Source organism: Rosa chinensis, chromosome 3 (assembly GCF_002994745.2).
Source record: "Rosa chinensis cultivar Old Blush chromosome 3, RchiOBHm-V2, whole genome shotgun sequence".
NCBI classification, from domain to species: domain Eukaryota; kingdom Viridiplantae; phylum Streptophyta; class Magnoliopsida; order Rosales; family Rosaceae; genus Rosa; species Rosa chinensis.
In genome coordinates, this window is record NC_037090.1 from 34,899,492 (window position 1) to 34,912,773 (window position 13,282).

A 13,282-nucleotide genomic window follows, 5' to 3' on the forward strand; every position below is an offset into this window, starting at 1 on the left:
AGACGAAGAAGTCTTTAATACAGAGGTCCTCCCTGCTTGGAAAATGTTCTTCGATGGGTCTTCACGAGCAGATGGGGTAGGCGCTGGTGTGGTCTTCATTTCTCCGCAAAGGCAAATATTGCATTATGCCTTTACTCTTGGTGAGTTATGTTCCAATAATGTTGCTGAGTACCAAGCGCTAATTATGGGACTACAAACCGCAACTGAAATGAAAATCTCAAATCTAGAGGTGTATGGAGACTCGAAGTTAGTAGTTGATCAATTACTAACTCTCTATGAAGTGAAGAAAGAGGATTTAGTTCTTTATTTTCAGCTCGCCACACAACTCTTAAAGGGTTTTGATGCTATCACACTAACACATGTGCCAAGAAAAGAAAATCAAATAGCAGACGCTTTGGCCAACTTAGCAGCAACTTTGGCATTATCAGAGGATGAAATCATACACCTTCCAATCTGCCAACGGTGGGTCGTACCAACAATCTCTGAGCTTTGGCATGAATACTCCAATGTTGTCTCTGTTTACGTGATTGATGTGGATGACTGGAGGTACCCGTTGATTGATTACCTAGAGCGAAATAAGTTGTCTGATGACCCAAAGCAACACTCGGACATAAGACGAAGAGTATCACGCTTCTTCTACTATAAGGAGACTCTTTATCGACGATCATTCGATGGATTGCTTCTTAGATGTCTGGGGAAAGAGGAAACTGCCAAGGCTATGGAGGAAGCTCATTCAGGAGTATGCGGAGATCACTAGTCAGGCCCTAAGCTCCATTTTCAAGTGAAGATGATGGGTTACTATTGGCCCACTATGGTTAAAGATTGCATGGAGTATGCACAAAGGTGTCAAGCTTGCCAGTTTCATGCAAACTTCATCCATCAACCACCAGAGCCATTGCATCCAATGATTGCTTCCTACCCCTTCGATGTGTGGGGACTTGATGCTGTTGAGCCCATAACTCCGAAATCCTCCGCCAGTCACTCATACATTCTAGCAGCTACGGATTCCTTTTCAAAGTGGGCAGAGGCGGTACCGCTTAAGGAAATAAAGAAAGAAAATGTTGTAGACTTCATCAAAGGGAATATCATTCAACGATATGGTGTTCCTCGCTGCATCATCACAGACAATGCCAAGTACTTTTCCAATAGTGTCATGGAGAAACTCTCTGAGAAATATCACTTCAAGCTGCACTTTTCTTCTATGTACAATGCCCCGGCAAATGGGTTGGCTGAAGCATTCAACAAGACATTGTGTAACATTTTGAAGAAAGTTGTCAGCAAAACAAAAAGGGATTGGCATGAAAGAATGGGCGAGGCGCTTTGGGCCTATAGAATGACATATCGAACTCCCACGAAAGCTACACCTTACTCCCTTTTATATGGTGTTGAAGCGGTCTTACCCTTGGAGAAACAAATTCCATCTCTGAGGATTGCTTTGCAAGAAGGACTGACTGATGAAGAGAACGTCAAGTTATGCTTTCAGGAGTTGGAAGCCTTAGATGAAAAGAGACTTGACGCGCAACAGCACTTGGAATGCTATCAAGCTCGAATGTCACGAGCTTTCAACAAAGGGGTTCGACCCAGATCCTTTCAAGTTGGTGATCTAGTGCTTGCCGTGAGCAGACTTATCATCATGACACACAAGACTGGTCCTAAGTTTCAGTCAAAGTGGGATGGACCATATGTAGTCCGCGAATTCTACACCAATAGAGCCTACAAAATTGTGGCTGAAGATGGCCTGAGGATTGGCCCCATAAATGGAAATTTCTTGAAGAGGTACTACGCTTGAAGAAAGTAAGAAGACGCTCCTAGCCAGCACGAGCCTAAACTGCACATGGCACATACAAAAAAAAAAATTTACTTCATCTATAAACCCTTGAACTACGTGATGACTTGATTCATTCATTAGAAGGATACGTAGGCAGCTTGGGGATAACAATCTCAAGTTCAGTCAAATCAAATAAAAAATAAAGGGTTTGTTTACTATTCATAAAGTAAATAAATAAAATGATACTTTATTTCCATAATAAGTTATGACTGTCAAAGTTTGATTTATTACAAGTAATAAAGGAAAATGAACAAAAAAAATCATCATAAGTTATGAATGGAGAACAGCTCTTCACACCCAAGTCAAACCCTTGAAGCTATTGCGGTGGTTCTCAAAAGTATCTCGCAATGATTTTGTCGTCTCGAGCTCTACAGTGGTCACCTCGGGGGTCTCTTGGATTTCAGTCTTCTCTTTTTCTAGGTTGACAAGTTTCTTCTCCTGTAGTAGAAGTCTTTCATCTAGTAAAGTCATTGTTTGCTCCAATTTTCGCTGCTCCTCTTTAATTTCTCCAAAGACTTGAGTGCAGATTGACGATGATCAGAGTCAGCTTGACGAATTGAAGTGACCTTCGTAATTTCTGACTCTGTGTCAGCCAGACGTTGATTACGTGTGCCTGGAGTAGCCTTGCGTGAACAAGAAAGTCGTGCCAGGTTGTATTGGTCAGCACTAGTCAACAATCCTTCAACTTTTCCCCTTACGGATGAAGGATCAATCCCATATTGGCTAAGCTCAGCTATCAGCTTGTCAAGTTCCCCCTTGCTGGAAAGAATGGTCTTTGAGGAGTGCTTCATTATCATATCTTCAATTTGTTCACAAACTGCAGTAGCAGCTTGTTGACGAATATCACGAAGTCTTTGGCTGGCATCTATAATAGCAGCTCCACTAAGAGAGGCCTCAGAAAAGGCTATGGTGTTCAGAGGCTTAGGAGGATGCACCTTGATAAGTGGACCTGTACATATATCATTAGTTAAAAAAAAAAGGGGGCTTAAAGTGCAATGAAAACACACAAGATTTCAGAATTGTACCTGTAGGGTCAATTTGCTGTGAGTCATTCTTTGCATTGGATTTTCCTTTCGTGGGTAAAGCGTAAGCCTTAAGTTCCGCTGCAGAAAGAACACGTATAGGGTCTGAAGAGGGGTCATCATTCCCCCAAAGTGAATGATCATCAATCTCTGCACCCTGAAAAGATGGGAAAAGAACAATTCAAGTTCCAAAAAAAAAAACCACAAAAAGAAAGAAAGAAAAAATCTCTGACACAAATCCAAAAAAGAGTTACCTCATTTCGTTGCAGCATCGGTTGTGAAGAAGTTGAAATGTCACCAAGAAAGTCAGTATTCAGAGTGAACTCAGCATTGGGATCACAATAAATAGGGCCAAGACTGGTGTCAGTTTTCAGACGCTTAAAGTGCACTTCACTATTATTGCTACCGCTGCTTCCACTCCGCCTTCTTTCTTTTATGGCAGGTCTTTTCAACTTAGGTGGATGAACCAAAGCAATGTGAGAATCTAAAGAGTCCCCATCATCATCTAGAGTGCTGAGTAGATGAGTCTGGCAATCACTACTAGGAAGCAAAGTCCTATTTGGAGGCGCAGGGACGTTGGTGCTACATTTAACTTCACGAGGAATCACATTTTTGTGATGAGGCGGTGTTGCACGGGTGACATTTTTATCTTCTTTTTCTTTCAGAGTCTTGTGCAGTGGTCTACTAGTAGACGCTTCTTTCGTTGCCTTCACTGGTGTAGAACGGTACACTTTAGACCACCAATCGACATAGTCTCGGGTAACCATGTACTCCGTGATAGCACTCTGGATCGGCAACGTTACCATGCACTTGGTGTTCATTCTGGTGCAAGAATCCCAATGCTTATAAATCAAAGCCAATACGCTGGTGCGAATGTCATTCTTAAGGCTGCCAGGAATGTCTGGGACATAACCAAACTGTCGACTAAACCGATGTGGACTGTATGGCTGAATGACTCGTCGGTTATCCTGTCTGAGATAAAGATACCCATATCGAAGGCTGATGAGTATGAGGTCTAAATGGGAGATCTTATCGCGGTTGGTAATCACCCTGCTCTCCGAAAATACCCTGGAAAATGCATCCATCCTCACATTGTCACATGCATTGAACAAAGAAAGAGCCTGTGAGTCTCCACAATGTTTAGCTGAAAATTCTCCGGAGAAGCGAACCATACGGGGCCTTAGGTCATTAGGAAGTGGAGACTGAAAGTGGGTGCCAAAGTACTCCGCTAGCCATGCATAAATATAATGAAAAGGAAGGGCAGCTGAGCAGTTACTTGGATCGCTGGAAACAGAAATCTCGCCTAAACCTTGATAGATGCTGGCCAACACTGGTACTGCTAGGAAAACTGTACACCCTGTGACATTTTGCTGGCAACTTTGAATACTCCCGGACGAATCAAACCAGTGTCGTCTCTAGGTAAAACAAACAGACACAACCAACAAGCAAGAAAGGCAGCCAAATAGGTGGGCTCTACATCTTCACTCTCAATGCCTAAGTCATCAAATACTGTGAGGTCTGCAGAAGTACGTTGTCGAATCTCATGGATCCTGCCAGATGGATTGAACACATTCTGGGGCGGATCTCTTTTGTTCCTGGTGCTTTTGTTTGGAGGCCTCTTATAGTGCAAAGCTCCTCTATACCAATATCATATCCATGAAGTTATCTTCACTTTCTGCCTTTGGCTTTCCTTGCAGAGATTATGGTAGGCGAGAAAAACATAGCGGCAGCTCTGTTGACTCCCTTTGCTTGTTGCAGAAAGCTCCTCAGCAGCTGGAACAACTTCATCATAAAATCGTCCAGCAATGGAAAAACCTCCAAGTTGGTCCACATCCCAGAGAGAGATGGACATTTCCCCGCTAGAAGTGTGGAGGGTGTTCGTTGTGGGGCACCAGTACTCGCAGAAAGCCCGTATGACAGATGCAACACAGTCATAGCTGAATAGTGAGGCGAATATCGCTCGATAGAGACCGGCCTCCCGAGTAAGCTTGCCATTCCTACTTAAGATATCTTCTACCCATTCCCAGTAGAACTCTGTGTAAGAGAAGCCCTTGTTTGCACAAAATGCACTGCTCCACTTCACTGAACCGTTGCGTACACGATCGCTGAGAAGCTTGAATGGGGTCTGAGGAGTGTTCTGATCATGATGCGAAGACTTCAGCAACAGTACATGCGAGTTTTGTTGGTCTCTTCCAGATCTAGGTTGTCGAAACATAGCTAGCTGGCGAGGTACCACATGAGTCCACTAGAGGATGTGAGCTGAAGGGTCATAAGGAGGGACATCAATTGCTTGAGGCCCAGTCAACGATGGGTGCACTTGCAGAGTAGTGCCATCACTTTGAGCGTCCTCCGGATCCTCGAGGATGGTGACTGTCCCTTTCTTGAAGCACTTGAAGAAGGCCATGGCCACAAAAGGACGGGAAGGGCGATCGCAAGTGCCTGACGATGTATGCGAAGCCTAACCGCTTTCAGTGGATCCTACCACGCACAAATGTGGAGGAATCCAAGCGTTTATGACGTTCGCGTTCTTCTCTCCGTAAGCCACCAAATACGCGAAGTCTAACCGCTTTCAGTGGACCCTACCACGCACAAATGTGGAGGAATCCAAGCGTTTAGGACGTCCGCGTTCTTCTCTTCGTGAACCACCAAATACGCAAAGTCTAACCGCTTTTAGTGGACCCTACCACGAGCAAAGGTGGAGGAATCCAAGCGCTTAAGACGTTCACGTTCTGCTCCTTGACGTCGATAAACACGCAAAGCCTAACTGCTTTTGGCAGACCCTGCCACACACAAAAGTGGAGAAATCCAAGCACTTAGGTCTTCTGTGTTCTCCAATTGTCGCCAAAACCCTGAACAAAAGAAGCAAAAGAAAATATATATATATATATATATATATTTTGAAATACATATGAAATTGTGTGAAGTTAAAAAAAAAACAGGCGACATCTAAGAAAAAAGTGACGTCATGACATGTGAAAGAAGGATGGTTAGAAGGAAATAACGAATCATGCAATTATGCGTTGATTTGGACCACACGTGCATGTATATATATGAATTCATATTGTCAAAGAGAAGATTAATAGAAGAGTGAATCATACTCTGAATTACATGTGCATGTCAATATGGACAAATGGTCATACGCATATATATTAATATATTGTATATTTGTCAGAAGGTTCAAACATTGGTTTCTTTCTGTCCATTGAACAAAGCATCCATTATAAAGCAATAAACAAGGAAGAAAGTGAACAAGGCTATTTTACTCACCTCAGATGCCCTTTGCTGTGCACGCCAAGAACCTTCAAGCTCAGAGAGTGGCTCGCGTAGGCCTGGCAACGTGCGGGTACGGTGCGGGTTCTTAACGGGTTGGGTTTTTAACGGGCTGACCCGGTAAGAACCCGTTAGCTTAATGGGTTTCACGGGCCAAACCCAGCGGGTTTGCGGGTTTTCCGTGGGAACCCGTCAAAACCCGTAAACTTTTTTTAAAATTTTTTTTTTAACTTTTTATCAAAGTAATTAAAACCAATTAAGACATATATATATCCCCTTCATTTGCCATTTTCTCTATATGAACTTTTTTGGTTTTCTATTTTGAAATTTTTTATTTTCTGTCTTTTTAGATTTTTTTTCCTTTCCTTTTTTGACAAAAACATTATTCACAAATCACAATTATACGACGATCCAACGGTTGGACCCTCACAGATCACCAAGAGGATTATCTTTATCGATTTATACGATGATCCAACGGTCGAATCACCTAGAGGATCATCTTTACCAATTTATACGATGATCCAACGGTCATATCCTCACGGATCGCCCTTAGGTTCATCCTCTCAAAATTATACGACGATCCAACGGTCAGATCCTCACGGATCGCCCTTAGATTCATCCTCTCAAAATTATACGAAGATCCAACGGTTGGATCGTCCCGGATCGCCCTTAAAATCATCCTCACAAAATTATATGACGATCCAACGGTCGGATCCTCATGGATCGCCTTTTGAATCAACTTTGCACAATTATACGAAGATCCAACGGTTGGATCGTCCCAGATCGCCTTTAGAATCATCCTCACAAAATTATACGACGATCCAACGGTCGAATCCTCACGGATCTCCTTTTGAATAGTCTTTTCACAATTATACGAAGATCCAACTGTCAGATCCTCACGGGGAATAAGAAAAATTATAAAAATGTCTTGGTTGAAAAAAAAAAAAAAAAAGGAACCCGTATGGGTTTTTGGGAAGGATTTTTAGTTAACGGGTTCCAATGGGTTTAGCCCGCAAAACCCGTTAATTTGCGGGTTTTTTTAGTGCGGGCTTTTTTTAGCCCGGATTAATAAACGGGCGGGTTTGTGCGGGTTTTTAGCGTGCGGGTATAGTACGGGTTTGCGGGTTACGGGTTTAAATGCCAGGCCTAGATCCAATAATATACAAATAACATTTGCCCACATATTCTAGAGCACAGTAATCAATGAAAAACGATTCAAATGATTAAGTTAGTCTTACAGTCAACTGACAAACTTTCTACTACGATCTCGATAGAACCTTAAGTGCAACTTGCTCTTGCAAAACCGGTTTGCAAGGGAATGCTTCCAAGATTATTGGAAGTCTTATATTTGCAAGCTGGTAATGCAGTGGTTAACATAACCCACATTTCCGACATTTAAGGGAAGCTCCACATTTCACCCATGGGACCATAATACAAAATCTTATTGATTTAATCAACATAAAAAAAAAAATTTAAATAAATAAAAACATCTTTGATTTGATTTTGGGTATCCGCAAAATGTAGAAAATTAAAAGCTAGATAGTAGTTTGAACTCCAACCCTCATAGGAAAAAGCATTGAAATTGAAAAAAGATGGAGAATAAAAGAAGGAAACGAACCGTGATGGGTATAGAGGTAAGCGTTTCTCCATGTATAGATATGATCACCCGGTTTGAGTTGATCCCTGTCGATCTTGTTTGACAGCACACCCATTGCTTTGGATTTCGATTTCTACAAATGGGAATGAATTCCGAAGACTCAATTATCAATTCAATAACTCCTGCGCCTCTATAAGTCTCACTGAAGTCACTGCCACCCTTACTTATTCTTCTTTTTCCTTTTTGACGACATTCTACCTTTAGTTATGCCTTTATTTTACTTTATTAATTTGAACATTTATTAAAAGCGAAACGAATAATGTCACATAGTGCAACTTTAATGGCTCCTATCAGAGTCACTGAAACGGAAATTCGCCATGCTGTCTTCCAAACTAGGGGACTCAAAAGCCCCTGCCCCTCATGGTATACATGCCTTTTTCTGCCAAATTTACTGGCCCCTGCTTAAGAATCATTTGATTCCCTTTATAACTGATTTCTTCTCCTCAAATTCTTGTCTACATAACTACATTCTTTGAACCAAACTAATATTATTTTGATCCCTAAAAATGATGACCCTCAAGGAGTTAACCATTTCAGACCTATTAGCCTCTGTAATGCCAGTGTTACAAAATTATCGCTAAAATTATAGTCAATAGACTCGGACCTTTACTCTCTAAATGCATTTCCCAAAATCAAGGTGCCTTTGTTTCTGATAGGTCGATTTTTGATAACATTCTCATTGCTCATGAGATGTTCTCTAGTTTCCCTAAAAATAAGAATATGAATGGAGCTCTAGCAGCTAGATCTTGAGAAAGCTTATGACTTTATGCATTGGAATAATATTGAGGTCTGTCTAACATGTTTTGGTTTTGATCCTCACTGGTTTCAGTTAATCATGAAATGCATAACTACAATAACCTCTTCTATCCTTCTAAATGACACTCGTGTTACACTCATGTCTTTTTACTTATTAATAACTAGCTCAAGTGTTTTCCTAACACAACATCTTAAGGAGTCCATTTTGCTTATGTAATAGTAAGATAAATGACACATCCTGTGTACACTACTTTCTAAAGGTAATCACGCTACTCAAAACTTTGTCACTCATGTTACAAATGGGTTATGAATCAACCACCCATCTCCCTCATTAACTCCAAAGGAAGACTAAAAGGTCCATCATGAATTTTACCATGCACTTATTCCCAATGCATCACCTTGACCATGCATTTAAGCTCAATGCATGTACTTGACTATGCACCAATTTTCAATACATAAGTTGTCACCGTGAATGCACAAACTATAAATATCATGCATTCAAGTCATGCAAAATATATCCACTAATGAGGAATATGTTCCAAACGTAAGAGCATCTTTAGCAATGCTAGCCAAATTTTGGTCAAATTTTAGCTAAAGTAGCTAAAAAGTCATTTTAGCTAACCATTTTAGAATTACGTCTGCATCAATGCTCTCTATATTAGCTAGTTTTGAATTTATATTATTTTTTAAATGAATATTAAATAGTTTAAATGTATTTATAAATTACATAAAATAACTTAAAAGGAATATTGTTTTAAATTATAGAGAGTTTCATCCCGCTCTCTATATTTAGGAGCGAGATAGCTAAAAGTTATAATAGAGAGCCACTTAGGAGTCTAGTGCAGCTGCTAAAATAGATAAAAAGCTAAACATGCTCTCCAAAATAGCTAAGAAGCCACAATAGAGAGTATGCTAAAGATACTCTAACAGAAACAAATTTGCTGCCCACCCTAACTTGGGTGGACAAATACCCACCTTCTTATTGAATGACATCTGTCCTTTTCTCTAACCATGGTTAATCAATTAATGTTAATAAATTGTATAATTAAAGGTAAAACAAAAATAAAAAATGTTTCTGAAAGTTAAAGAAAGAAACCTTCGGTGCTAGAGCCTGGAGGTAATGCAAGTACCAATCATGTGGAATTTTGCTGTTCGTAAGCTGATGCAATTGTTATTTTCTTCATTTGCATATCCATCCATCTGGATATGCTTGCACGCTCGAACCCACAAAAACTTAAAAGTTGAAACTCATTTTGTTTCGTCTCATCTCCAAAAACAAAAATTATCAAGATTAATGCTCATGTAATACAATGCAATGTGAAATGATTTTCAAATGCTCAGATTCATGCCTAGAGACATCAATTTTCAACTTTTTTATTTTTATTTTTTATGGGTTTTATTCATATAGTCCCAGAGGTCCAGTGCATTTCAATTTTGGATCAATGTTTCATTTAGAGACAGAATCAATGGGAGCAAATATAATTGATTAATTTTTTTTTTTTCATATATTCTAGACACCTAAGATTTGATCTGAGAAGATAATTCTTTTGCCATGGACGAGATAAAGGAAAAATTGATATATTCGAATTTGTTATTTTCAGAAATTTATTCATTGTAATTGTTTAACCATGGTCAAGAAAGAGGATAGATGTCATTAAAATAAAAAGGTGGGCAGCAAATTTGTTTCCCAAACCTAACACACAGAAGAACCTAATAACATTGAGATTTGGAAACTACATTCTTTTCAAAGAAACAACCTGGCCCCCTTGCTTCATATATGGCTGATAATAACAACAGATAGCACAAGCGAGCATAAACCGGTTAGTGGCACAATGTTGTTTCCTCGTCTACTCCACATAATGTACCACTGCACTAATTGATCAATGTTGCAATGCTGTTATGTTGAAGAAGCATTTTCCTCTGCTTTTGCTGATTTTTACAGGTATTTAACCATATTAAGTGTGAACATATGTGCTTTTGCTAAAGAGGTTCGGAGCTGCCTAAAATTTCCCAACCTAATGCTACTGAATACTGATGATGATATTGTAGTACGGTTCCATCAGAACTTTATTTCTTAACCTTGTGACGTGTCTATTAGGCAATTGAAAATGCTTGAGAGCCCAAATTTTTTTACCAAAACCCTTTAGCAACAGCCTATCACAGTATCACCCGGCTGAACGCCTCGTCTCGCTCAACAACTAGGCAGCCCCAATTTACGCCAACCGGTCGTTGATCATCTTAGCACTAGCAGGTTCTTCGACCGGTATCGGGTTCGATTGGGAGCTTCAGCCCCAAGCTGCTTGGTGCCGCGAAACCCTAAGAAGAAGAAGAAGAAGAAAATCCCAGAAGAAGAAGAAGAAAGAAAAAGAAATGAAAAGAAAAGGAAAAAAATGAATTAACAAAAAAAAGAGGGTAAATTGGTCATTTCACTTTTTTTTGGGACCCACGTGCTTGCCACGTCAGCAAACAGACGGCGCTGTCAGAATTTTGGACGGAAGTATCACGTTGATACCAATTTATGTATTTGGGTATCACATTGATACTTTTGAGAGTTCGGGTATCAAATTGGCTTTGGCAAAATAGTTTGGAACGGTAGATGAATTTTTCTAAAAAAAAAAAAGGGTAAATTGGTCATTTCACTTTTTTTTTGGACCCATATGCTTGCCACGTCTGCAAACAGACGGCGCCGTCAGAAATTTTGGACGGAAGTATCACGTTGATACTAATTTAGGTCTTTGGGTATCATATTGATACTTTTGAAAGTTCAGGTATCAAATTGGCCTTGGCAAAATAATTTAGGGACGGTAACTGAATTTTTCTCTTAAAATAACTTTCAGAGTACATGCACGGTACGGAAAAAAAAGGGGGGCAATGGCATCATCAGAAGAAAAAGGAGGGGGCATGTGAGAGAAATTCACAAATAAGAAGAATGAGCCATGCTTTGGACGTCATCAGAAGAAAAAGAATATGTGAACAAGAATGATTAATCACCAATCATGCTTTGACTTGTTCTTTATTAAATTTCATGGGCTGCACATGCATGTATATATATATAAAGGATGAATCAGAAGGTACGTGGATGTGTGTGTGTGTGTATATATATGTATGTATATATATATAAAGGGTGAAAGAATCATGGAATTATGTCTGAGGGTGGGAGTGGAACAGATAGCACATGCAATTTATCAAGGCACAACCGTCATTCTTGGATGTATATGAATATGTTCTTATTTTTTTTTTGTTTTGGTAAGCGTATATGAATATGTTCTTAATATCAGGGAATGGTGCATATATGTCCCTATCATAGCAGAGGGTGGAACGTGGATGATTGGATGATTGAATAGACATGTAAAAGAAATAATAGTAAAATAAAGGCAAATAGGAAGACAGCAAATCAGTTACGAACAGATTAGTATCACAAACCTATTTTGTCTCTACCAGCTACCAACAGATTGCTTGCTCGCGTCGTCTGAAGGTTCCAGAAGAAAAAGCAAACTGTAGCAGCAGGTACCTATAATAATAATAATAAGCACAGGCTGTTTTGATTATCTCTGAAAGGATCAAGGGAATGAGTGAAGGCAAATTACCCTTGATTACTTGATGGTCTTCCGCAATACCAAGGACAAAACGCAAATGAAGCTAGCAGCCAAGTCGTTTGTGTGCAGAATCCCTTTATATTAAAAGGCTAGGGAGAGTGTATTGTATTTGGATTTGTGCAGATTTTTTTTAAATGACAGATTTTTTGAAAAGTCTACACACTATTTAAAAAGTTGATAGAGTACTATTATAGATTTTTTAAAACCATTAATTTTAGCAACAGACTTTTATTGATTCATGAAAATTTATATACTTTATTATGAATGACTTCTACAGATTTCCTAGGATGTACAAAATATATCAAAAAAACAAAAAACAAAAACAAAAAACAAAAAAAATAAAACAAATGCAGCCCAAACATAAAACAAAATAATAACTTGTTGTCTCTTCAATGCTCCAGTATCTTCTATAGAAATTTACTCAAATAAATGATTGTTAGTCTGTTTAGCTAATTTGTTCTCATTCCTAATCTCCCAACAAAATAAATATACAATATAGATCACTTGATGTTTATGGTTAATTATTCTCATCAATTTTGTTTTCGCCGATTAACATATATTGTAGCAATATTGGTCAATGTCTTGATCTATAATCAATCAATTGAAATTCAATTGTTCAACCTTTTTTTGAACCATAATATAAATTCAAATTAATGAGAATAATTAATTAATAAGATAAAATTTAGTATGGTTCAAGGTCTTAGGGTTAGACCACAATATTTGAGTTTTAGGGTTTCATAAATAATTTTTATTGCTATTAGGGTTCGAAATATCACAATTGAAAAAAAAAAAAAAAATCACATTCAACAACTATAATGAACATGTTGGGTATCAAAAAAAGTTGATATCATAAAAAATTAGAGAAAAGACAAAAAATTGAGAAAGAGAGATGATGAAGGACAAACTTCTTCGTGCGTAGAGAGAAGAACTTTGATAGATTTTTTTTTTTTGTTGAAGAGAAAACTTTCATAGACTTTTTGAAATTTTTGGTCTGGAGGCTGGAAAATTATTGGAGTTTGGTATGTATAGTTAACACTATAAAGTCCATGATTATCCATGATTTTCTAATTCCATAAGTATGAATGATATTTTGAATACCTCTGTACTTTTATTCATTTTTAAAAGTCCTAATTGAATACCCTTAGATTTTGGT

At 38.8% G+C, this 13,282-nt stretch overlaps 1 protein-coding gene across 2 annotated transcripts; it reads right to left on the reverse strand.

Annotated features, from left to right (window-relative positions):
• Positions 1 to 2,001: 2,001 nt before the first annotated feature.
• On the reverse strand, positions 2,002 to 6,447 carry LOC112191809. 2 transcript variants are annotated; one of them, XM_040516022.1, is made up of 4 exons: positions 6,118 to 6,447; positions 3,105 to 5,630; positions 2,854 to 3,007; positions 2,002 to 2,777 (listed from the first exon to the last, which is right to left on the reverse strand). In XM_040516022.1, exons 2-4 carry the CDS (start codon positions 4,020 to 4,022, stop codon positions 2,296 to 2,298), a joined length of 1,554 nt encoding a protein of 517 aa, XP_040371956.1. In that variant the 5' UTR covers positions 4,023 to 5,630; positions 6,118 to 6,447; the 3' UTR covers positions 2,002 to 2,295. The 2 variants fall into 2 exon arrangements, with proteins under 2 accessions (XP_040371956.1, XP_024186999.1); XM_024331231.2 differs by having other exon boundaries at positions 3,105 to 5,699.
• Positions 6,448 to 13,282: the final 6,835 nt, after the last annotated feature.